The 27,490-nt window shown below is 41.2% G+C and overlaps 1 protein-coding gene across 1 annotated transcript in view; it reads left to right on the forward strand.

Moving 5' to 3' along the window:
• The window catches only part of LOC147031752 (deleted in lung and esophageal cancer protein 1-like), a 127,005-nt gene extending 101,507 nt beyond the window's left edge, over positions 1 to 25,498 (forward strand). Inside the window, exons 25-30 of the mRNA XM_085866903.1 lie at positions 145 to 257; positions 2,351 to 2,421; positions 13,073 to 13,209; positions 13,899 to 14,012; positions 19,074 to 19,196; positions 24,930 to 25,498. Of these exons, the coding sequence (XP_085723029.1) occupies positions 145 to 257; positions 2,351 to 2,421; positions 13,073 to 13,209; positions 13,899 to 14,012; positions 19,074 to 19,196; positions 24,930 to 25,025 (654 nt within the window). The 3' untranslated portion in view covers positions 25,026 to 25,498. The remainder of the gene's footprint in view (positions 1 to 144; positions 258 to 2,350; positions 2,422 to 13,072; positions 13,210 to 13,898; positions 14,013 to 19,073; positions 19,197 to 24,929) is intronic.
• The last annotated feature ends 1,992 nt before the right edge of the window (positions 25,499 to 27,490 follow it).

The raw sequence follows: 27,490 nt of genomic DNA on the forward strand, positions 1-27,490 counted from the left end.
ATAATTGAACTCATGAGTAAGCAGGCTACAATTCAGATGTTTTGTTGACTTTCAAAATATCCAACTCCGATTGATAAATAATCTGACATATATTTCAGACATTTTCATTTTGTGAAAGATTCCTTTCCCTTCTGTCATTTGCAGGTTGGAGACCTTCCAGAATTGGTAATACCCATTTGCATGGAAGTGATTGGTTGTCCCCTCTACTTACACATTTTTGGGCTTCCAAAAATCCCAACAGTGAACCCCACTATCAGGTTTTTCTTCCTTGCATTAATTTATGTTTAGATCATTGGCTAATGGAGCCAAATGATGCACTTGGTAGTTGAACGGAGAGGTAGGGGGAAATGTGGTTTGCAGCGGATATGGTTCTCTAAAATAGGATTAGATATCAGGATTGGTGTTTGGTTAACCACAACATCCTGGTTTGGTCTCCGATTTATATTATTTGACTAAAGATCAGCCAGTAGGAAATATCATCATGCATCATTCTTGATGTTCATATGACAACTATTACTTGTAGCAATAATAGTAGTCATCGCAGTAGTGGTAGTAGTAGTCCTCCAACTACTACTATTACTACTACTACTTAATAAATGCCCCTAATTATTCACACCATCTTGTCGGGTCAGCGACACGAGTTTTTTTTTTCTCCACACCCTTCCAGCCGAAGCATTCTCTTCTGCACCTTCATCTCTCTCATTCCCTTTCCACCACATCCTTCCATCTCAATTTTAGTCTTCTCTATCTCCTCTTGCCAACTGCATCCATCAAAGATCTACCTGACCACATTGCCCTCCTCCCTCCTGAGTAAGAGCCTAACCAAACATAATAATTGGTAATTATTTGGTAATTTCCAACAATTTTCAAATTCTCTATATTCATATGAGTATGGTGTGAAAATTTTTTTTTTTCAGATGATTGACCCTAAAATTCTGAACATGATCCTAAGTCTAACACTTATTTACTTTTATTTCAGAAAAATATTTTTATTTAAGAAAAATAGATATATAATAAGTGAATGGATAACGATGTCTCATAGAATTGAATGATGTGCATAGTTGGAGTAATTTGTATCTAGTGGGATCGAGATGTTAAAACTGTTCTTGTTGAGCAACTCATTCAGCAAAATTTTTGGAATGTGAATCTATTTGTGCATTGAAGTTTGGATGTACAGAATGTGAGATGCATCCTCTAATCAAAGTATTTGGATAATAAAAAATTTGCGAGGTTATTAATTACCTCCACCACCGAAGGTGAAGGAGGTTATGTTTTCACCCCTTTCTGTCTGTTTGTTTGTTTGTCTGTGCACAGGAAATCTCAAAAAGTTGGGTACGGATCCGGACGAAATTGTGTGGACAGGTTGTGTGTGTGACAAGGACGAACTGATTATATTTTGGTGAAGATCCGGATCCAGATCCGACGACTAGAATCTTTTAAGTGATTCTTCACCATTGAGAGATAGGGCCAAAAACGATATATAGCACGATATCTCAAAAAGTTGTGGACGGATTCGGATTAAGCTTGGTGGACATGTTGGGTGTCTGACAAGGAATAATTGATTTAATTTTGATGAACATCTGAATCCGGATCTGGATACGAGAATTGTTTAATTTTTTTAAGTGATTTTTCACCATTGAAAGATAGGGCCAAAAACGATATAGTATTGTATAGCATGATATTTCAAAATTGTATTGGGCCCAATATGTTCTCATGGATCAGGCATCATGTGGCGGAGGTATGTGCTCTACCGAATGCCGTTCTAGTTCACAACTGTTTTCGACTATTAATAGGATGAAATTGCCACCACCATTCTGTCACCAATGTTGGTGGATATCAGATATAATGTCGTGACATTCATACTTCAGTGAATAACAAATTTGGGTGGTGATTTGTTTTTTCTTAACGGATCTCACTCTCAGGTGGAGTTATAAGATCTCCCAGAGTGGTTCATTTGGGTTTTAGCCACGAGATATTTTATATACTGTATTGTTGGCCCCAAACCCAGCAGACACAGCAGCATGGCATGTCATGCTATCATGCTGGTGGATATAAGAGGGTATTACATAAAATGTCTGCCCACAGACATCATAGTATTTCATCAAAGCTTGTGCATCATTGTCTTTAATGTCACAATAAGACGCTTGCTTTGCATTGTAGAATATTATGTGCTTTCAGTTTCAAAGGATTAATTTCATAACAAGGGTTGCTGTCCCAATGCTTTTGGAAATATAAATTAATTTAGAGACATATTTGCACATAAGACCATCAAATATCCCATTGGAATCCATAATGTGATTATTTTAAGAACGTTTATCTTCCAGGAAATGCTGTTATTCCGTTTGTGCAGATTTGGAAGCCATATCGTGGGAGGCAGAGCAAAAAAACGTCGTATACGTGTGAACAATCCAAGTCCTTTCTGTAAGTTCATTTTTTGATGAAAGAAACTCATATTTATTGATGACAGTTACTGAAGTTAGACAAAAGAAGAAAAAAATGACAAAATGTCATGGCCCCCATTGTTTTAGTAATAGCAAAACATCATCATATACACGTGAGCAATCCAAGTCCTTTCTGTCAGTTTGTTTTTTGATGATACTCAAATTTATTGATGAAAGATACTCAAGTTCGACAAAACAAGAAAAAAAAAAGGACAAAAAATGTCATGGCCCCATTTGTTTCAGTAATTTTGCTGAACGGAGTTAAAGGGCTAGCCCATATTTATGTACAAATAAAATGGTCGCCAGTTTACCAGTCGGCCATCCTTTATCAGATCACAAAATGAAGTTAGGTGCAAGTGCACGCCATCGCGTACTGTGCTTGTGCCATGTTTGAACAAAATTGGACCATGCATGTCCAAGAAATGGTTGGGGACACGTCTCAGTAACAAAATGGCCACCACTCGGCCAAATTGGATTCAATCTCGAAAAAAAATGACTTGCATATGTAAGCCATCATTTTTTTTTTAATCTGTTTGCCAAGTTTGAACAACATTAGTAAATGCATGTCAGAGGAATGGTTGAGGACGTGTTTTACATTGGGTTTTTTTTTTACAACTAAAATGGCTGCCAGTCGGTCAACTTGGATCTGATCTCGAAAAAAAATGACTTGTATATGTAAGCCCTCATTTTCTATCTGTGTGCCAAGTTTGAACAACATCGATAAATGCATGTCCGAGAAATGGTTGAGGACGTGTTCAACATCAGGGTTTTTTTTTTTACAACTAAAATGGCTGCCAGCCAGCCATCTTTGAACGCATCCTGAAATAAAATGATTTGCAAATGTATACCATCATGTGTTATCTTTGTGCCAAGTATGAATAAAATTGGTCTGTACATGTCCGAGATATGGTTGCAGACGCACGCATGCATGGACACAAAAATCGAGACCAAATCCATCAGCCCCCATTTCAGACAAAGTCCAATGGGGGCTAATAAACTAACTAGAATCCTCCCTCACATTTTGGAGGACAAAGCTTTGGCATTGGCATTCCCAATAGAAAATTAATGCAAAGAGAGAACTTAAAGTCTCTGCTGCTATTGAAACATAAGCTATGACTAATGTTGTCCCAATTACAGTAATGTAACTACTATGAGTAGTGATGTTGAAATCCCATCTCCCAGGACCATCTTTCTGTATAAAAATAAAAAGGAAGGCTTACAAGGATAGGTTGCACACTGATATTTATTCTGCTGATTGGACAGCTTGATGGACAAGAATGACCTTGATGCTGAAGGACCCTTTGGGTGGGATCATCCAGTTAGTGCTGATCCATTCCATTCTCTCAAGTGCATAGATTCATTAACAAATCCACTTGTTGGAATGAGGCTTGTGAAAAGCACTTGAAGAAGAAAATCAGTGTTTGGAACAAGTGGAAGGCTAATAGATGTTCAGGTCGATGCTTATTTTACAATACTGCCTAAAATCAATACACATGTTGTACATTAATAGAAAAGCTATTGCAGAATCTCAATCAGATGTTTATGATAACACGACTTCTGGTTTTCCACAAAAGAAAGCATGGTGGTAGACAGTAAATCATCTTGTGGGCAGAGGAGGTTATTATAATCTCCATTTTCTTCACTCTAATGGAAAGTGGTACATCTGCTCCTTTGACAAGGCTGAATGCCCTGCCAAGCCATGTACAGAGAAATCACCGATCTCACCTGTTGAAAATAATAAGTCTGATCCTTATATTCCTTCTTGTTGTGGAACTTCTTCTTCTTTCGGCTGCTCCCGTTAGGGGTCGCCACAGCGGATCATCCATATGATCCGCATAGTGATTTGGCACATGTTTTACGCCGGATGCCCTTCCTGACGCAACCCTGGTCGCCTCTAACGACACAGGGATATGGTACACCTATTTTAACCGGGGTATACACCGGCCCAGTACAATGGTACTCATTTTGCCGACCTCGGAAGGATGACAGGCTGAGTCAACCCCTTGGTGTTTTAATTCAGTGGCCCAAAGGGGCTTGAACTCAGGACCTTTTGGATCCCAAGCTGCTGCCCTAACCACTGCCTGAACCAGGCTGATTCCTTCTTGTTGTGGAACCTTGTGTCTAAAAGTTGTTTTTGTTTTCGTTAAATAAGAGTACAACTTCGGAAAGTGTGTAGAAGCAAGGCAACAGGCCCAGACTGTATTATAATATGAGTTCCCTTGCAACATAAAGTTGGCAGGAGGAGGCCATTAGGTGCACCAAAGCCTGCATTACCATTGCTAATGTATGGTTATTTGTCCATGCTCTATCCTTTTAAATGGTGAGCATCAATTAAAGTAGCAGCATATTCCATTTTTAAAGTCCTTGGTATGACTCAGCTGGTGTTTGAACTGTGAACTTCCCATAGTTTGAATGGATGCTCTAACCATTACACCACTGAGGTTGGGAAATAATAACTGTTCCCTTACAAGGAACTTCTACACAGAAAACCGCTAATGCAGGAAGAGACCTCCAGCTGCCATTATTCTGAAGCAAGCTGCCATGGAGTTGCTGCATCACTTGCTTGGCTATTTCAACTCTGATTTAGTGCAGGACATGTGCATCAGCAATGGGACATTGCCTTTCGTTGCACCACATCAGTTCACATGAAAAAGGACAAGCATGACCAAAATAAATATTTACTGGCATCCTCACTTTGCACTACTCTACCGAACAAAAGTTTTAGAACACCCCCATTTTTCAGTTTTTGCTGATATTTCTGCAGTTCAAGTCCAGTGAATAACCTGAAATAGTACAAAGCTAAGCGGTAAACTGCCAGGGGTTAAAAAAAAGTTTAGGTTACCAAAAACTGAAAAATAATGTAAATTTCAGAGTTGTTAAAAAGGCCCTTTTCAAGGAACAAGTAAGGGGTTAGCAACTGCAGCTGTTCTGCAGCAATGGAAGTAAATTAAGCCTTGAAAGTTGATGCAAACAATTCCTACAGGTGTCCCAACTTTTGTTGATTAGATACCCTCTGTCTGTATAAAAGCAGTGTTGGAACAGACTGTGTTGCTACACCCTCCAAAGCATGATTTGGACAATATCACATTGCAGGAAGTAGTATATTGCTCTCATAATGGCGAGAAAAAGACAATTAACAAAGGAAGACAGACAGACCATTATAACCCTTAAAAGTGTAGGTCTTTCCTTTAGAGAAATTGCAAAGAGGCCAAGGTGTCAGTGAGTACAGTTTCCTGCACCATCAAAAGGCACTTAGAAACTGGAAGAAATTCTGACAGGAAGAGGTCTGGCAGACCCAAAGCCACAACACAATCAGAAGACAAGTTTCTGAGAGCGAACAGCTTGCGTGATAGGCGGTTCACAGGACAGCAGCTTCAAGCACAGCTTAACATTGGTCGAAGTAAGGAAGTCTCAGTTTCAACTGTGAAGATAAGACTTCGAGCTGCTGGTTTGACAGGTCGAGTGGCAGTAAGAAAGCCATTGCTAAGATGTCAAAATAAGAAAAAGAGGCTTGCCTGGACCATGAAGCACCGCCAGTGAACTACTGAAACTGGAAGAAGGTCTTATGCACCGATGAATCAAAATTTGAAATCTTCGGTTCATCATGCAGGGTTTTTGTGCACCGTCGAGTAGATGAAAGGATGGTTCCTCAGTGTGTGACACAAACTGTCAAACATGGAGGAGGAAGCGTGATGATCTGGGGCTCTTTTGCTGGATCCAGAGTCAGTGACTTGCACAGAGTGACTGGCACCCTGAACCAAAAGGGCTACCACAGCATTTTGCAGCACCATGCAATACCCCCTGGTCTACGCCGAGTTGGTCAGGGGTTCATCCTATAGCAAGATAACAACCCTAAACATACCTCCAGGCTATGTCAGAACTACCTTCGAAGAAAAGAACAAGACAGTAGACTTCAAATCAGGGAATGGCCAGCAGTCTCCAGACTTAAACCCCATCGAGCTGGTTTGGGATGGACTGGACAGAAGGGTGAAAGCAAAGCAACCTACAAGTGCAACATATTTGTGGGAACTTCTGCAACAGTGTTGGGAAGAACTTTCCGAACAATATTTGATTTCCATTTTAGAAAGAATGCCACGAGTCTGTTCAGCTGTTATATCAGCAAAATGTGGCTACTTTGATGAATCAAAAATTTAGATTATATTTTGTTCAACCAAACGATTCCATGATTTCTTTTTTATCTGCAATTGTTTATTAACCTCCACCATCGAAGATGGATGGAGGTTTCTGTTTTCACCCCTTTCTGTTTGTTTGTTTGTTTGTGAACAGTATTACGGAAAAACTCCTCAACTGATTTCGACGAAACTTGGGGGGGGGGTTAGGTCTGGTCCAAGGATCATGCCATTAGATTTTGGACTTGGTGCAAAATCCAATATGGCCGCTATGGCGGCCAATTTGAAAATAAATTTGATTTTTTTTTTGCATTTCTACATGTTTTAAGTGATTTCCAACCCCCCCCCCAAAAAAAAATTGTTGGAGAAAAAAAATTTTTGCAACTTTTTTTTCCAACAAAATTTCGATTTCTTTTTTTTTGCATTTCTACATGTTTTAAGTGATTTCCAACCCCACCCCCCCCAAAAAAAAAATTGTTCAAGAAAAAAAAAATTTGCAAATTTTTTTTCAACAAAATTTCTATTTTTTTTTTTTTTTTTGCATTTCTACATGTTATAAGTGATTTCCAACAAAAAAAAACATGCCAAAATTATAATTGCGGTTGATTTTGGAACTTCAGGTGGATATACCCACGTAAAATCAATTTCTGTCTCAAGGAATCTAGTTATGACGAATGAATTGAGTATGTAAAAGTTAAAAGTAAAAGGGAAAATTGCAAACTATAACTCTGTGAGCACTGTTGACGTCAAATTGAATGAATAGGATATCAGGTTCACTTGAGTGACCTAGCAGTATTGGTGGCGTAGGTTTTGCACTCTACTGAGTGATCCCTCTCTTGTTTGTTCTATGCTTTAATTGCAGAGTACATTTAAACATTAAACTGCTTAAATTTCAGTAAAAACTGGAAAAATGGGGGTGTTCTAAAACTTTATATCAGTCGAGTATATCAAAAGGTATGCAAGAGTTTATCAGGAAGTGTATGGAGAGACACCTTGATCAGCCTGCTTTTGTCACCCATAAACAGTTTGAGATCTGGCCCAATCATTCTGCTGTTGATCCCCACACATTCATTACCCATCACTCAATGCACTTGTAGATCAGTCATTATGAAAGATATGTGTGCCTTGTTGTCTGTCCATTGTATACTTTTGACAGTTTGGTATCTGAGGTTACTTATCAAACTTACTATCTTGTATTTTAGAGAAAGGCTGCTCACATGATTGTGAGACTATCTTTGTGGCACACAATTTAAACTTGTATTGTGTAGAATATATTCCAGCACCAAGACTGTAAATGCAGATGCGCCACAAGCCTCAATTATTGTGCCTCAATTATTTATTATTTTTGTGCATTAAATCACTGAGCAGTTTGAGAATACTGCAGTTCTGTATGCAGATGATATCAGCTTAGGCTTCATTGGAGCAAAGAAACTGATTGAGAGATATTTGAATATTATTTTTGAAATTAGAAAATGCAACACCATGGCTGTCTCTAGAAGCGATGATGCCAGTAAATGTCATCCCTACTCCTCTCCCTATTTTTGCAACAACCAACTTGATTAAGTGGAGGAAATTGAGCTTCCATGACTGACTCTCACCACAAAGTAATCCTGAACCCTGTTTGCTATTCAGCTGTTCAGAAGTGCTGGTCAGAAGTGCTGGTCATCCCTTCTGTTTTCCTCCAGAGAGTCACACCATATCTTTCTCCTAATCAACGTGCAACTGGATATAAAGCTGTGGTCTAGTCCAGAATGGAATATATATCCACTGTGTGGGTCAATGCCACTTTGACATCACTGGCATTTTCTGGATTCCATTTAGTGCAGTCCTGCATATACTAAGTAGTATTTCAAATTACAACCTATAGTCCCTTCACCATGACTGCCGAGTTTGAATCAGCACTGTATTTCACAGAATTTGCCACAATGATGCTCCCCTCATTCTTAATAGTCTTTCTTCTTCTTAATAGGATTAAGCCAGCCATACAATCAAGTACAATAACACTAAACCCTACCAAGCCTTAGATGACAATCAAAAGGCCAACCTTCCAAACTGCATTCAATAAATTATCCTTTTTTCCCCCACTACCTAGAGATTGGGACATTCACTGTCAGTCGACATTGTGAAATATAAGAACAGATGATTTCATGAGGAAGTTAAACACCAAACTCAGAAGTTTTTAAATCAGCCAAGTATTTTCCGAACATGGCTACTTTGGGTAATAAGCCATATTTTGACGAACGACAATCTTCGACATCGCAACGTCGCCACATATTTCTCCACCCACATTATTACATAATTATACATACTTGTACCAAGTTTGATTTAAATCCCTGAATCCAGATTTAAAATATTCAATCATTCTGGCTGCCAGACCAGACGTCCAATCAGGTTGAAATTTAAAATATATGTTAAACATGTCTACTAGATCATAACTGTGACGTTTCACATTGATTGATGAAGCTGTTCAAGAGAAAGATTTTAAAAAAGAATTTCATTTAAACCAATATGGCTGCCAGACCATGTGACCTATTAATTATTCATGAACACCTTGGTATCCCCAAGGCTTGGGGAACATGTAAGTGAAGTTTCCCCTCGATCTGTAAAGCCCTTCTAGAGAAGAAGATTTTTGAAGGTTTCAGGGTAAATCCAAGATGGCTTCCACACCATGTGACTGATGACATCATAGTTATCAAACTTTATTCAACATGGCTCGTCAATCATTTATGTGTAGTTTCACTTAGATCTTTAAAGCAGTTCTGAAGATTTTTTTACCTTAATTAAAAAAATATATATATGGCTGCCAAACCACATGACCGATGAGGTCATAAATTTTTTTCTATCGACCAATCCATCCCTCGAGATGAACCCCACAAATTTTCATCCTGATCGAATGCAGCATTATACGTGTCAAATTTTAACAGGGATACCACTTCACCGATGACATCATAGTCAAATCAGCCTTATTCCCCATGCAGAATAGTTGTCAGGTGCCAAGTTTCAATTTTTTCCATGGTGCTGTTTAGGAGATACAGAGGTCCAAAGTTCCGTTTTTCCAACATAGCTGCCACTGCACGTGACCTATGATGTTATAATTATCATTAAAAAAAAATTATGCGTGGGGAGTTGCATCTATGGTGAAAATTTCGTGTTGATCAGATTTGGGGTTGCAGAGAAAACATAAAAAAATTCGCATGGACGGATGGATGGATGGACGGACTGACAACCCGAAAATATAATGCCACCGGCGACTTCGTCACCGGAGGCATAAAAAGCCAGATATTCTCATAATTTAATGTTTATGAAAGAATAGTATTGAATGCTGGACATTAACCTTGGCAGCTCAGAAGAGACACTGTATTGCAATTTTCATGAGGTATGAGATCATGACACTGAAACTTATTTAACTTGATCCTTCTTGCTATATTGCTTTGGTGTAGAAATAATTATAGACATCCTCTAAAAGTTTAACATCAAATTGATAGCCCCCAGGCAATATTTTCACTAAAATAGTACAAGTGTAACTTTAATATTTTCCTCAGTCCTTCATAAGTTACTCTCTTCAAATAGTCTTCAAATGGTGTCAGATGAACATAAAGCATAATTCAACTTTTACATTGTATGTAATTTCTTGCTGGTAATGTGGGACATAAATGTTTTCTGTGACTTTGTACTGTCCATGTGCCATATGCTCATATGACTGCATTATCACATCATCCAAATGGGAATTCTTGGCACAATTTTGGCATGGTGCATCAAATCGAGTGGAAATGGCACTTACGTTTAGATCATGATATGGTTTGCGGTGAAAATGAGATATAATGTAATAATTATACCTGTAAAAGCTCCCTGACAGGTTTTTTATTTTATATGATGCAGTTTTTCAGTCTCCACTCACGATTGTCCTTTAGACAGCATAATCATTGCTCTACATATTCATAGCCAAGTGACACAGCCCATCCTTTGCAAGTATTTTCATTCATAGCAAAGGTAACCGGCATTGCCAGGCAACGATGGGTCCCTCCTCCCACCCCTTCCCCTGCTTCCTCCCACCCCACCCCTCCCTTCAGACTTCCACCCCACCTTCCCCTCCCTCCTTCCTCCTTCTCTCATTCCACCCCACAACCCTCCCACCTCTTCCCTCCCTCATCCCAACACTTCCCCCTGCCTCCTCCCACTTCCTCCGATCCCACCCCTCCCACACCTTCCCCTGTCTCCTCCCTCCAGACTCCCACCTCACCGCTTCCCCTCCCACTCCACTTCTTCTCCTCCCTCCTTCCACAAAGGAATTTTTGCAGGGTGTACAGTATATTTGGAGAAGTTAACTAAGGTGGTAACCTTCTTTTTTTTTTTTTTACAAACTCTTCTTTCACCCCTGAGAGTTATGTCATTAGATGAGCAGTAAAATTCCTTTTAATCGATATGTAGGTTGTATTTGTACTATTTTCTGTTTTTGAATATTTCGTGATTCGCGCATTTGAGAGGTCACTTGATTCTTTCTTCACCAAACTTACCGATCATTGTAGCATGTAAAGTAACAATTCTTTTTCACATCTGATATCATATTTGATGATCGGAGCTCACCATCCCACCAATTATATCGGTATCCGGGTTGAAATACGAAAAAAATGCCTTTCTATAAAGCATTATATATACGGATACACCCTCGGAGATGGTGAATGGTGGTGGCTCATGTGTTTATAAGTTATGAATTGTGACAAAATAACTGTTTAAAACCCCGAGTAAGGTGCATCGGCGTAAAAAATGTGATCCTATAGAGTTTTGTCGCAATTAACCTTGGGAGCTCAGAGGAGTAGCATCACAAACAAACAATGTCTCATTTGCTTTTATCGAGAAGATAACATCACTCCAAGCTCCAAATGAAATGAAATAACAGGGAAACAAGATGGGCATTACAGGGACTTTTAGGTCCTAACACAACAGGGACTTTCAGGAAGGAAAGCAGGGAATTTGAAGGAGGTGGGTTTGGGGTGGATTCGTGGGGGTGGAAAAGATCATGGTTTTGGATGGGGGAAGATAAGAGATGGTGGTGAACAGCTGTTTTGAAGACCTGGAGAGAAGAGTGGGATTGAATAGTGTGTGGGAGTTTGTTCCAAAGGCAAGAAAAAAGAGGAATGAAAGAGTGAAGGTGAGCAGTGATTCTTGATTTTGGTAGTTTTACCAGATGGTAGAAGACAGAAAGACCACCGACTTGCCTGTGGTGAGAAGGTGAGAGACCCAAAGACTCTGCCTCCTCGTGGGAGATACCAATCTTAAATGCCTTGGTTTCCACAGCGTGAAGCCGGGAAAGGTGAGAGACAGGAGCACCAGCCCAGAGGGGAGAGTACTCCATTAGGCTGTAGACAAAAGCTTTGTATGTGGTCAGGAGCTCAGGTGTGCCAAGGAAGGACTTTGCATGATGGAGGATGCCCGATGGAGACTGACTTTGGAGGCCAGCTTGGAAATGTGATAAAAATTTAAATGCGATATTATGTTAAAATAAATTGAAAATCACACCAGATGACAATGATGAACCGCACAATACTGCAGGGCCCGCACTTTGTCCTTTGATCCATCCAGCAGTTTTTACAAAGGAGAATAGAATATATTTTTGTTGTGTTTCGCAGTGACAGTGCATGCAGAGTTAATTGTGTACCGTAGCATGGGACTGATTGACCACACACACACACACACACACACACACACACACACACACACACACACACACACACACACACACACACACACACACACACACACACACACACACACACACACACACACACTGACATTTCTTGTTATAGATTTATTCATGCAAGTATATTGCTCAGTTGATTCCCAGCCATATGTTTGTGTGAAAACGTTATGAACTCACTTGTATTGTATGCAAGCATAGATACACAGTATTGCTGCTATCGATAGAAATGGACCACAGCACTCATCACATAGCCCATTGACACTCAGTAGAACTTTGTTAATATTCAATTGAACTGATATATTTATTTAAGACATTTAGAAAAGCGTTCTTTTTGGTGAGGGTATCGGTAATACTATCAAGTGGCGGGATTTTTCTCTGCACAATCAGAAGACCATGTTTAAGGAGAACCCAAAGATTATATCCATGCTCTGTCCTCTAAGTGCTGAGCATCAATTGAGGAATTCACAAGTGCCTTTTTATTTTTACGTCTGTAGTATGTATGATTCGTCTCGGGTCGGTATTAAAGCACCAATCTCCCAGACTTAGAGTGGATGCTCTAACCTCAACCCCGCAGAGTCTGGTCCAGGTCTATGCTCCAGAAAGTGGTGCATATTGTGATTAAATGTTCGCTCATAGAACCAGTCGATGATGAGAATGAAACCTTCATTGGCTGAAGTTCTGATTGTATATCACATTGTTCTTGCTGTGATTGAACAATTAATCAAGTATTGTATTACAAAACATACAATGCTTTTACATTTTTTTTTTTTTTTTTTGCTTCCTTCTCACCTCTACACGAACAGCCATCCGCCTTGATTGCCAGGTGCTGAATGTCATTCCTGGAGACACAAATTTGCTTGACTTCCTTATGGTGTTTGGCAATCCATTTCCCAGAAAAGATATTTCTTGCAATAATGCAAACAACTCAAAACGAGAGATGGTAAGACCTGTTAGTAAATGCTCCATTGTGTTAAGTCTGTATCTTGCCATTGATTTTTTTGTTTTTTTTCAAATATCTAGAAACATTTCCTTCATATCTATAATGTGCTTTATGTCTTGCAAAAATATTTACCTTCATTGATGAAAATAAAATGAAATTGAATAGTTTTAAAGCATGGTGACATCAGTTGAGGAAATAACAGAAGCATATTGTCACATTCTGAAGAAAGGACTATGTTTGTTGTATATTCAGTGCTATGCTTAAGAATGTGAAGAAAAGGCTGAAATAGTCAAAGTACATATTCGTACAACTGACCAATGTGACATCTGTGAGCTCGATTTGTTCTTTCTTCAGTATGTGTAGCAATATGTTACCCCAATCTCAACTGCTGACATCACTGCAGTTTGATTGCGAAAATATTTTTATTTCCTCATTACCAACAAGCAGAGAGTAAGTACTGTTGATGTTTTACTTTGTTTTTATATGTTCATAATTCAAGATTTTATTGATTTAACCTCCCACCCCCCCCTTTAATTTGGCCTTTTGTTAATTAGCTCTTTGTTAGCATCTATGATATAACAATGATTCTGCACTTCATTATTTCTTATAAAAAGAGGCTTTTACACTTCTTCCACAATTATGATGATCTTAACTTTCATTGTACTTCACACATTATGTTAAAATGTCAGAAGTTTGAATATGAAGAGGAGAAGGAGATTGAGGAGGACATCATCTCCATTATCATGCAGCCTCATGAGGGAGTACCAGCTTCATCCCCTTTTTGCATCACACCAATGCAACTGGTGAGGAAGATTCTGCATCAAAGGGGCCATCTACATCTTATGGCCACAAATTGGAGATTTGACCCTCTTTCTCCCATTATGTTTTATTCATCTTTCTTCCATCCTCTTCCCATTTCTCAAATTCTGTCCCAGCTTCATTTTTATTTTCTTCCTCTTCCTCCCCAACCCTTCCCCCTGCCTCGTTTCCATTTCTCTTTCCTCTTTTCCTTCCCTTCTACTTCTTTTCTTTCTTTGTTTCTTTTATTTCTTTCTTAATTCATGCCACACCCCTCCTCTTGTTCCTTTAAACATAATATTGTCGCGCATCCAGGATTTGTGGCTTGCCATGAGGGGAAGCACGTGGGTCCCTCCCGAACACCCAGTCCTGAGGCCACCAGGCACAGATAACTCCACGCACCGGCAGGTTGCTAGGCAACCACGATCGCCGATTGGTACGGCCAATCTGGGGAGGGTTACACTATTTCGCGTGAAACCTTACCTGTGGGCGGCCGGATAATTAGGGTCACGTGCCCTCAGCGTACACTTGGATTTCTGCCGAGCGTTACAGTGAGTGTGCGTTGGCCAACAAAGCAAATTATGGGGGTATAACTTCACATCTAACTATACTTGTGCACTGTGTCAGACCAATAAAGTAAAAGACAACCAAGACACATTGGAAATAACAACAAACAATTATTTATTACACACAAGCAAGCAATCATTTAAAAGCAAGTATTTTAAGCAAAAAAAGCAAAAATGTACATAAGAGCAGATTTAACCAAAACACGTATTCTTCTTATTCAATCTTACTTACATAAAAGGGTTGGCCATCATTCACTCACGGGATAAGAATAAAACAAGAAGAACTTGAAAATAAAATAAAAGTAACACATGGAGAAAAGAAAAGCAGTCTTTTCCTTTCTCCCTCACCTTACACAGCCCACATATACAAGAGAATGTGGAGGAAGGTGGGTTGTGGTGACGTGGTGCAATGGGGACATGCAGCCGCATCCCTGAGATGCCCAGACCCAGGAGGTGAGTCCTCACTAGCGTCCTAGATATGCAAACTAGATATGCGACTCACCCTTCTCTGTCTCAGCTTCTTCCTCCTCAGGCCCCCGTCGATGAGGTGCTGCCATTCACCCTCCATGTCCTTCATGGCGGAAAAGATTGAGAGGGCAGGGCGATGCTCATGGAATGAGTGTTCTTTTTCCACAGAAGTTCAACACCAACTGCTCATGAAATCTTCCTTTGCCTTCTCCTCTCCTTCACTCACGAGCTCTTTTTGAGCTGGCTTGTGCGAGTCTGTTCCGTGTGCTTCTGCCTTTTGCTTCTTCTCTCAGCCTTCCCTGTTCGCTTCTGCCTTTCTGCTTCTCTCAACCTTCTCTGTCTGCTTCATGCCTTTCTCTTCTGGTTTCTGCTCTCCGAGCCATCTGCTCAGAGAGCTCTTTTCCTCCCTGCTTGTGCGAGCCTTCCCCATTCGCTTCTGCCTTCTCTTCTCTCCTCCCTCTCTGTCTGCTTTCTGTCTTTCTCTTTTGCTTTCTGGTCTCTGAGCCGTCTGCTCAGGAGCTCTTTTCGTCCCAGCTCATGCGAGCTTGTCCCATTCGCTTATGTCTTTTCTTCTCACTGTGATCATAAACCTCCTTCAAGGCACGAACATTCACTGACAAGCAAATTACATTGCGTTCTGTTATGGCCTCTTCTTCGCATCAGCTTTCTTCCCTCCTCCCCTGAGTCTCCTCTTTCTCATTGGTGTGCAGCTGATGGGGGCAGGTCCACGACGTCACTTGTGGAAATTGCCACGCCATTCTGGCGAATCTTTCAATGAAGCCCCCGCCCCTTCCCTTTACGCGCCAAGGTTGCGGCAAGAGCCCTGGCCCCTCTTTCGTCTGCAAGCATTCCTGGTGCAGTTCTGCAATGCACTACGTATGCGAAAAGTGCCACACCTCGCAGGCCATGAACACCAAGTGTCATGCACCGTGCCATGCACATGCATATAAGAATGGAGTAAAAAAACAAAACAGAGAGGGACCCCGCCGGAACGAGGGATGACCAAACGGCCGCAGGGTTGAAGATAAGACCGATGGGGGTGATGGAAGGATTGTTGAAAGGATGTTTGATGAAGGGGATGTAATTGGTGGATTGAAAAAGGCAGAGAAGGAAAATGGACTGATGGTATGAAGGAGGAATGATTGAAAGTAACAGAGAGATTGAACAGAATGATGTTGTGAAGGAGGAATGATTGAAAGTAACATGGATTGAACAGAATGATGGTGTGAAGGAGGAATTGAAAGTAACAGAGGGGGAGGTGGGAGACATTACACTGGTAAAATACAGCCGAGCCAACACATCCCCCCGAACAACCATTTGTCATGGACTATCTATACAAAAACTCATGAAATAACTGATCTTTGGGTCACCTATGTGTCCATGTGTGCTCTTCCTCTGGGGTAGGTTTTCCAAAACCACAACAATATTGATAACCCAAAGCCTGACATCTATGCTTTCACTTACAAGGAACTCAAACACATGATGAAGCCATTCGGCTCAATGAAGCCTGCACTATTATGGTTTTGTCCGTGCTCTGACCTTTTAAATGCTGAGTGTCAAGCAAGGAAGTTTGTGGCCATTTTTTTGGTATAATTTGGCTTGGGTTCTAACCGCCGACCTCGTAGACTCGGAACAGATGCTTTAACCATAACGCTATTGAAGCAGGATATATCTAGTACCCTTTGTTTTTAGCTCACGTGGAACATAGTTCGTCCATCTGTAAACACTTGCAACTTCTATGCACTTGCAACTACTTTTATGAAACTACACACACAATTTCGATGAAACCTGACCACAACCTTCATCACCCATGATGCACCAAAGGATGAAAAGAAATCCGGTCTCACCTTACCAAGGCAGAAGTCGTCATGCATCCAATAAAATGTCCCAAAGTGTGTGAGCATGCCTTGGTCTGCTGCCAACGCCCTGTCTCGCCATGCACCCACGTGCAAATGGGCACCCAGGCTCAAACACCAACCGACGCCACGTCATCACCCCCAGGAACCAGGAACGCCAATAATCAGGTTCACCAAGAGCAGGTCCCGATCAGAACCAGCAGGAACGGTCCAACCGTCAGGAGCTATCAGGAACCGTAACCAACAGACAGCTGTCAGGCTGTCACCAACTCACCAGCTCACCAGTTGTCATCAGTGGTCAGAGCTGTAAGGTTGTAAGGCTGTCACCAACTCACCAGGTCACCAACTGTCACCAGCGGTCAGAGCTGTAAGGCTGTCACCAACTCACCAACAAACTGTCTATTGCCAGCTCATCAACTAGCTGTCTGTCACCAGCTCACCAAGCAACTGTCTGTCACCAGTTCACCACCCAACTGCCTGGCACCAGCTCACCAACCAGCTGACAGGAAAGCAGTCCTCCCATCCTTTTTATAGGCGGCCAGTGTGGGCGGAGTCTCAAGCAGACTTCACCCAAATCCACCTTGCCTATTGGCACATCGCTGCACGTCACTTCCAACCAGCAATCTCATGACCATTCCTTCGTTCAGCCAGCATCCATAGAGCTGCCAAACAGGGCGTCAAACATCGATGGAAAAAGGTGGATGTCAACATCAGTGAAAGAGGTGGGTGTCAAACGTCGATGGAAAAAGGTGGACGTCAACGTCGGTGAAAGAGGTGGTTGTCGAATGTCAATGAAAGATAGGTGGGTCAGGTAAATGATCCACAACAATATTTGACCATCAGAATAACCGTTCAAGAAAAGCCCACAGTGTGCTTAATCAAACGTCCTGTCAGTCCAAAGTGTAAATAAATCGTCCACCTTCAAGCCAATGTGTCCCAATGGAAAGGGGGTAGAACGAGCCTCCGTTGGGCTAACTATCTCTCGCGTGCATGAACGTGTTGTAAAGAGAAAAAGGCCATCCCATAAGAAAGGGAATCTGCTCTATACCCTTCTCCAACGCATCAAAGTTAGAATCCCACACCAGACAAGATGATGGGGCTTTCCTGGACATGCATTTATGGAAATAACTGTCTGAGGGCTTAAATGTTTGCATGCAATAGTCAGATCCAATCGTGAAATCCAAAACAATATTATGATGGAAATATGAATTGATCAGATTTTGGCATCAAGATGTCAAAGGTCAGAGATCATGTCAGGTAAAAATGTGATACTTGAGAATGGCTGAAGGGATTAAAATCAAACTTGGTACACGTAGGTATAATGATGTAATAATGTGGGCGGAGGAATATCGGTCGATGTCACAACTTCGAATTATGTCCAGATTTTGCATGCAAAGTTAAGGCTCATGGAAGAGCTCAAACAGAATATGAACAGAAAGAATGCAGTGCAAAGTGGGAAACACCAACAGTTGGGTTGAGGCACACAACAGAGGGGCACTGAGAGGGACGGTTTACTTTGGAAGCTGGTCACATGAAGCCAAGCTAAAACGGCACTACTTGATGTCGCGAACTTGACCAATATGCCTCTGCCCACAATATTACATCATTAACCTTTTACCTCTTGATGCTAAAATCTAATCAGTTTATCTTTGCATCATAATAGATACTTCTACCAAGTTCGGTCAAAATTTATCAATGGTTCACAAGTTAGTGCAGTAACAATTTTTATCAAACAGGACCTCTGACCTTTGATCTCTTAACCCCATAATTGAATCACTTCATCTTTGCATCATTATACATACTTGTACTACTAAGATTGACTCAGATCCCTTTCGCCGTTCTTAAGTTATTGTGGAAACGAAAATCTCTCATGGATGGATGGATGGACAGCCATCCAGACAACCCAAAAACATAATGCTTCTGGCAACTTTGTCAACAGAGGCATAATAAAATGCTGCCACCATCAGAAACCATAAGTTCCAATTTAATTATGAAGTTGTCTATTTTGTTTATGCCATAGCAAGAACCTGAAGAACAACTTATGAATTGTTTCAGCAATTTAGCCCTACCTCCTCATTTTGGAAGTTATATCAGAATCCAGAGATGAGAGGGATATAGTGGAGTGATTATTGTCTGATCTGCAGTCAGTGACAAAATAACATCGCTGTTATTACAGGACATTCCTGCTGAGGGTAATGTGACAGTGGACATATCATTCACTCCACCTGACCTGATTGCCAATGAAAGTGAGATGGAGTGCATTGGAATCATTAAAGGGTATATGAGCTTGGATGACAAGGTATGTGTTATTAGGAAAGTTGTTTGCTTTTTCTCAATCATCTTTATAATAATACATTTGTTCATCTGTCTGTGAATAACATTCCATTCCGCCCATTGTTTGGGCAGCTGGCCCCCATTGTGTACCCCGGTCAGAATAGGTACACCGTAATAGGTACCCTGTGTGTCGTAAAATAGGTACCCTGCGTGTCGTAAAAGGCGACTAAAAGGGTTGGCGTCAGGAAGAGCATCCGGCCATAAAAAAAACATTGCCTCAAAAGGAAACCATGATGAGTACAACTGATGGGCAGGGTACAGCCCGAAGTACCCCGTGGGGGTCCTCACCCCCTCTCATTAAAACTCAAGGTGGGGAACCCGATCGAAGCAAGGGAGGAAATTTTTCCATTTATGATGACCAATCGTCTGATGCCCCACGTGGAGATCGGTTTCTGAGGTTTGGTACATGGAATGTAGGGACAATGACAGGGAGATCTGGAGAAGTGGTTGAAACATTGGTCAGAAAAAGAGTGGACATATGTTGTGTGCAGGAGACACGGTGGAAGGGAAGTGGTGTGAGAATGGTGAAGGGTAGGCAAGGGTAGAAGTACAAGTTTATGTGGAAAGGGTGCCTGGAAGGCGTGCATGGTGTTGGTGTCATGTTTTCTGAGGAGTTTGTAGACAGTATAGTGAGTGTGACTAGAGTGAGTGAAAGGTTGATGATGGTGAGAATCGTGATCGGGAAAGCTCTTGGTGAACGTCATCTCGGGATATGCCCCACAGGTCGGTCGAAGCGATGAAGAGAACATGTTCTGGTGTGCGATGGAGAAGTTGATGGAGAATGTGAAAGATGAGGAAGTTGTTGTGGTCATAGGAGACTTGAATGGACATGTGGGAAGGAGTCCAGACGGTTTTGAGGGAGTCCATGGGGGTTATGGATATGGTGTGACAAATGGAGATGGTGAAAGGATGTTGGAGTTTGCTGATGGAGCTGATTTGTTGATTTGTAATACTCAATTCCAGAAAGCGGATAATAAGCTTATTACATACACGTCAGGTGGGTCGACAATAACCATTGACTACCTGATAGTGCATCAGCGAGATAGGGGAAACCTCCGGGACACAAAGGTGATCCCAGGGGAGGAGACTGTTTCACAGCACCACCTGGTTGTCTGCAATATAAGGGTGAAAGGTGTGCGGAGAATTCGGCGGGTGAAGTACCAACCGAGGATGAAGGTGTGGAGGTTGAAAGAGGCGACAGTGAAGGAAGAATTAAGAGAGAGGCTGAGTATGGTTGAAGATGATGTGGTTGAGCTTGAAAGTGGTTGGATGTCAATGAAAGATAGTCTATTGGGAGCCGTTGGTGAGGTATGTGGATGGACAAAAGGACCACCGAGGCACTCGGAAACATGGTGGTGTGGTGATGAAGTTTGAAAGACGATTGAAGAGAAGAGGAAGAAGTTCAAGGAATGTCAAAAGGCGAAGGGTACGGTGGAAGAAGAGGCAGCACATGAAAGTTATAAGGAAGCCAAGAAGGCTGCAAAGAAAGAGGTTGCAAAGGCGCAGGAGGCCCATAGGAAAATATTCGGAGAACGCTTGGATTCGGAGGAGGGTAAGAGAGCGGTATTCAGGATTGCAAAGCAGATAGCAAGAGAGAGATTTGATGTGACGGGGGTGAGTTGCTTGAAGGATGAAGTGGGACAAATCGTTGTGGACTCAGAAGGAATTAAAGGAAGATGGAAGAGATATATGGAAAGGCTTTTGAATGTAGAAAATGAATGGGATAGCAACATCGAGAGTAACCCAGTTTTAGGACCAGCAGAGAAGATAACTGAGATGGAAGTTGAGCAAGCTATAAGAGCAATGAAGAGTAGAAAAGCAGGAGGGCCGACGGGAGTTGTGGGAGATATGTTGAAGGCAGCGGGAAGTTGGGGTGTGAAGAGAATGACAGAGATCTGTAATCTGGTGGTGAAAGAAGGCCGCATTCCAGTGGATTGGGAACTGAGTACCCTCGTCCCTCTGTCCAAGGGGAAAGGTGACCCTCTGGACTGTGGCTCCTATAGAGCAATAAAGTTATTGGAGCATGGAATGAAGGTATTGGAAAGGGTGTTGGAGAAGAGGATAAGGAAGAAGGTAAAGATTGACGAAATGCAGTTTGGATTTATGCCAGGAAGAGGAACGACAGATGCAATTTTTATTGTAAGGCAGTTGCAGGAGAAGTACATGGAGAAGAGGAAGAAGTTGTTTTTTGGGTTTGTTGATCTGGAGAAAGCATTTGATAGGGTTCCACGTGAAGTTATGACATGGGCATTGAGGAAGTTAGGAGTGGAGGAATGGTTGATCAGAGTAGTGATGGCCATGTACGAGAGAGCACGCACAGCTGTAAGGACGAAGGATGGGAACGGTGGTGAGTTTGAGGTGAGGGTAGGAGTGCACCAGGGGTCGGTACTAAGTCCACTTCTATTTGTAGTTGTGATGGAGGTGCTGGCTCGGAGGGTAAAGGAGGGTTTACCGTGGGAGCTGCTGTATGCAGATGATCTGGTGTTGATTACAGAGAGTATGGATGGACTGAAGGAGAAGATGAACAAGTGGAAGGAATGTATGGAGGCAAAAGGTTTGAAGGTGATTATCGGAAAGACGAAGGTGATGGCAAGTGGTAAAGCATGTGGTGAGGTGGAAAGGACTGGGAAGTAGCCGTGTGCTGTGTGCAGGAAGGGTGTCGGAGTGAACTCCATTCAGTGTACAATGTGTGCTGAATGGGTTCATCGAAAATGTAGTGGGGTGAGAGGGTCATTAACCAGTGTGGCAGCTACATTCAAGTGTAAGGTGTGCATAGAGAGAGCTGCAGATGAAGGAATTGTTGAGTTGGATCTTGGAGATGGTGTGAAGCTGGAAGGTGTGAAAACATTTTGCTATCTTGGAGACATGCTGAATGGAGAAGGTGGCTCAGACTCTTCGACGGATGCTTGAGTGAGATGTGCATGGAAGAAGTTTCGGGAACTGAGTGGTGTGTTGACAAAGAGGGGAGTGTCGTTGAAGCTGAAGGGAAAGGTGTATGCTACATGTGTGAGGAGTATGATGATTTATGGGAGTGAGACATGGGTACTGAACATGGAGCAGCAACAAAGGCTGGAAAGGGTGGAAATGCGAATGGTTCGGTGGATGTGTGGAGTATCGTTGAGAGAGAGGAAGACAAATGATGACCTGCGGAAGATGATAGGAATAGAGTCTGTGATGGATGTTGTGAAGAGAAACAGGTTGAGATGGTTGGGTCATGTGTTGAGGAAGGATGAAAGTGACTGGGTGAGAGCAGTGTTGGAAATGAGTATAGTCGGAAGTGGAGGACGGGGAAGACCGAGAAAAACTTGGCTAAAGGTGGTGGAAGAGGAAATGTGGGCAAGGGGATTAAGAAGGGGAGATGCAGAAAATAGGGTAAAGTGGAGAAGATTGTCATGGGGCCTGCAAGGCTAACCCCTGCTTTAGCGGGGAAAATGGCCTTTAAATGTGTGTGTGTGTGTGTGTGTGTGTGTGTGTGTGTGTGTGTGTGTGTGTGTGTGTGTGTGTGTGTGTGTGTGTGTGTGTGTGTGTGTGTGTGTGTGTGTGTGTGTGTGTGTTTGGGCAGCTGGCCTGATTCCACTCACAATGTCAACCTGAAAAATCATACAGCCACCATGTTGGTGCTTACTACTATAAGAAGCCAAAGACCTCTTCAAAGCTGCCCATTCACAATTGCCATGCCCTCCCTATAAGTTTTCCCTTCAGTGTAAAACGACCACAACAACTGTTAGAAAGATCATCAAATATCAAAAGGTTGGAGCCGATAGGTGTCATGGGCCTTGTGAAGATCACAGTACATATAGGCCTCAGCAATCGAGGCAGAGCTCTGTTGTCTAAACACTGCCAAATAACTATGTAGCATTCTCTCGATGAGAGCTTTTACTGTCAATACCCTCCCCACTTCGAGCATTGGAGGTAATATGCAGGTCTTTGCTATGCTTTTTCTGATTTTTTGACTTTTCTCTCAAATGACTCCACTCAGGACCATAAAACTCATGTCATTACAAAGGTCTTTGTCCGATTATTTCCAGGAATCTCGTGACATTGTGAAAGAAAACATTCATCATGATTTACTTTCAAAGATGTGTACATACGCATGAGGAAGAAAATAATTGGTTTTGGGTCATTTATTTTGCAATAATTCCATGGGGTTTCCACATATTTCATGGGATTGAGTTTGACAGGTGACCGTGATTGCCCACGACATGTCGAAGCTGTTTCGAGTGCAGTTTCTGTCAAGTCGGTGACAGCTAGATAGGGAGTGAAAAGCTTTAAATATTTCGCTGTTTTGATGAGGTGATGAAGAAATATGGAATGATCGATGTGGGAATGCCTGTTTGCTTTTATGAGTGGGAGGAGGGTGAGGAGGGGAGGACAGAGTTGTGTTTGCGAGAGGTCTGGGCAGAGCAAAGATGAGGTTTTAATACAGTTTCTCATTTTCGAGTCTGCTTGCCTTTAAGTTGTCTGATCTTGGATGTATCTGCCTGTGGTGTCATTTCAACTTAAAATGCTGTCCCAGTACAATACTCGATGGGAGCATTGCATCTTTGAGCACATCATCCTTTGGATGTGGATAGAAAGCCGCATGTTCCACTGCATTTATCTTGTGGATGTTAAAGATCCGAAATCGTATCTGCAAAAGTGGAGGTTGTTGTGTACCAATATCTCGACTAAATTTCCTGGCTAAAGATTAAATCATTGTCATCTTTCATATTCAGCACGTGGCTATGGGTTTACAACAGTTGTTGCCGAATTGTGGAAGTGCCGCTGATGCAGTGCTCCCTGTAGGCGAGAGGAGGAATTTGGAATTTGGCCAGGGTGGCAGTGATAGCAATCCTACACGTAGCAAAGGATACTGTCGGATTTTTTTTTAATGTTCACCAACTACTGGCAGACAGCACGCCCAGTTTAACGTCATTCACACACATTGATGCCTCACCCAGCATGTGAAACACCAGAATTAATATTTATGGCTGGGGTGAGATTCAAACCAAGGTGAGGCAGCTCAGATGCAATGTTTCGGGTTCCTCTTTGTTTTTGCGTGCTGCATGTCATTGTTTGAACATTTTCAATGCCTTTTATATCTGTTTGCCTGACACCAAAGCTCTACTCACATCTGCATGGTTTCATCATTTTAATGTGACTTTGCTTAGGTATATTTGTACACTTACCTCACCACACATGTAATATGTGGGCTGTGGTAAGCTAGGTGCATTTTCCAAGTGCATTTTAAAATGAATTTCAAAGCTGAGATAAGAAAAGACCTGAATCACAGAGAATGGAAAATGAATGCAAGGCCAAGTTTGTGGAAGGAAACAGACAGGGCAGACAAGGAATTATAGGCAGGAAATGTTTAGTGGGTGAACATTGTGTCTTTGCATTAAACATGATGTCATAGTTAACATTAAAAAAAATCTTTTTCTTACATTTTATCCGTAATTTGTATTTATTTAATGTATGCTGGTTAAGCAAAGTCAGAAACTTGATGTCTCAATAGATGTATTTACCCTCAACAGTTTTATTAAAATGTTTACTCCTTGTTTTATTGCATCACCAAGGAAGTATTTCTGAGAATGTTACTCCAGTGTTGATTATTGTTGAGATAGAAATAAATCAGTAAAGGTAGAAAATTAATAATGCATGCATTTAAAGTGGATTTTAATTTTGACTGATGATAGCTTTCTTTTCTAATTACTACCAGGAAGCGCACTTTGTACCAGGAATGGTTTTCCGAGTTCAGGGTTACAGGGCCTGTCCGATGCACCTGAATCTGCATGCATCTGTTACATCAGAATAGTGAGCAGTACAAAGGAAAATTTTATTTCCACATTATTTACTTTTTGTGTTTATTTCAGCTATAAATGGCATTTTTCCATAATTCGACTTCAAACGGAAATGTTTCCCACTAATTTGGAGCAGTTTTTGCTTTATTTTCAGTTCAGAATCTTTGCTCCATGTGTTTGGCCTAATGAATGACTTTCATTTAATGGTCATCATTCCAGGAGGAAACAAAAAAATCTCATTTCTTATTTGTCATTGTTAAATTCCAATTTAGTTTAATTTTGAGAAATTGATGGTCGATTTAAACAACCTATCTTGACCTTTGCATTTGCTTTCTGTATCCATTACATGGAGGATCACATTGCATTAAATATCTTCTGGTTTGTTCAATATGTAATATTTAATTATTTTTCTTTCAAGCAATTCTGATAATAAATGTTGCTTTATAAACAATATTAATGTGATTAAAGCTGTCAATTGCAAATCATAGCACCAGAAGTTTTTGCTGCCATCTAAATATGACATATGCAAAATGTTGGAGCATTTTTGATCAACATTCTGCATACTTCCACTATATATTTAGGGCTTACACAATTTTAAAAACCTCTCAACCCTTCCCTTCTCCCTCCCCAATTTTCCTGCACAACTCTGCTTTCGAACCAATGCTCAGCTGATGCAATCCACTACTTGCTACTTGCAGGAAATTAATCTGTGGTTCAGGAGGGATATAAACAAACTTGTGTTTTTGAGGTTTGTCCCAAAAATTCCATCATCCCGCTTGTAACTTTCTTTTCAGTAAAAGGTTTAAGTGACTGCAAAATCCATTGTATAGACTGTCTCATTATTCCCCGCCAACCAACGAAGTTGGCGGGGGATATAGAAATGGGTTCCGTCCGTCCGTCCGTCCGTCACATTTCATTTCCGGAGCTTAACTACAAATCCCCTCAAGATATATTTACGAAATTTGGTACACATATCAAGCAAGTGGTGAACTGGTGCCTTTTGATATTTTTCTAATTGAAAGGTCACATGGTTTGGCAGCCATGTTGGATTCAAGAAAAATATTAAATAATGTTTTCTCTGGAATCACATAACCTAACGAAGCGAAAATTTGCAACTATCATCTTCCATCATGTCTGCATACATAGTAAAAATTATGACATCACAAGTCACATCGTTTGGTGGTCATCTTGGATAGAAAAGCACACCTCATCCGATTAACACAAAACTTCACACACGTATTCCACTGGAGAATTGGAGGCAGAATGTAAATTTATGATGTCATAGGTCACATGGTTCGTCAGCCATCTTGGATTGAAAATTAATAAATTTTAAAAATCTTCTCCAGAATGGCTGGACAGATTGAGGTAAAATTTCATATACACTTTCCCCAAGACATCCTTTCAGAAGTTTGTTAATTTCTAATTGATAGGTCACATGGTTTGGTGGCCATATTGAATTTACTCTAAAACCTTCAAACATCTTCTCCAGAATGGCTGGTCAGATCAAGGGGAAACTTTACATACATATTGCACACGCTTGGGGAATATAAGTTTGTTAATCCTCCTTTACTATGGCGAGGGATATCGAAGACTTTGTCTTCAACGGATGCTAGTTACTTACTGGTATGTCGAGTAATTTTAAAGTTTCTCACTCTATTGGTTTTGTTTCAGGAATTAACATAATGGTATGTCGTACTATGACCGTGGCAATTAAAATATAAAGATTCTGAAAAGAAAACGATTGAACTCCTGTTAAATTCATTATGATGCAGACAGAAAATGCATAGCGAATCCACTTATAATTTTGTAATTCTTCCAAACACTCATCTGCATTTGAGAATGGTTCAGTGACAATCATTACCCTTTCTGAGAGGAAGAGCAGATGTGCATGATGGACAGGTTCAAGCAGGCCTTACACCAGATGATTTCAGGATATTACCCATGTGATTAATGTACTCTTGCTTCAACATTGGCATTTCACAATTCGAGAACTTGAGACAGAGTGAGAATATCCAAGTCAACAGTGTATCATATTATAACATTTCGGATCGGGGGAAAAGAAAAGAGATAGCAAAATGAATGTCCTCATGGAGAAACAGGAACTGAATGAGCATGGTCTGTGTCAATCGTGTCTTGTATTTGTATGGAAGGTGAGACTTTATTGGAATTGTTGTGTATGAAACTTGGTGCCACAGCAACAAGTCAGGGCTGAAGTCTCATTCAGCAGATAACAAATGACTGATCTCACCATGTCCCACCCCCCCTCCCTTACCTCCCCCTAAAGATTTTCTTCCAGAAGTATGGCAAAGCAGTCCTATTTATAACATTGAGCAAAACTTCCAAGTTGCTTTTGATCACATGATCCTAATGCGATGACTCTTGGTTGAAATCCTTTTTATTGAGTTAAGTGGGTACCTATCTATAACCTGGGTAGTAGTTGTGGGGAGAGATGAAATTGAGGAAAAAATAATACCGATAA

This window comes from Eptatretus burgeri, chromosome 2 (genome assembly GCF_056783735.1).
Source record: "Eptatretus burgeri isolate ZD-2024b chromosome 2, Ebu_testis_v1, whole genome shotgun sequence".
Taxonomy (NCBI): domain Eukaryota; kingdom Metazoa; phylum Chordata; class Myxini; order Myxiniformes; family Myxinidae; genus Eptatretus; species Eptatretus burgeri.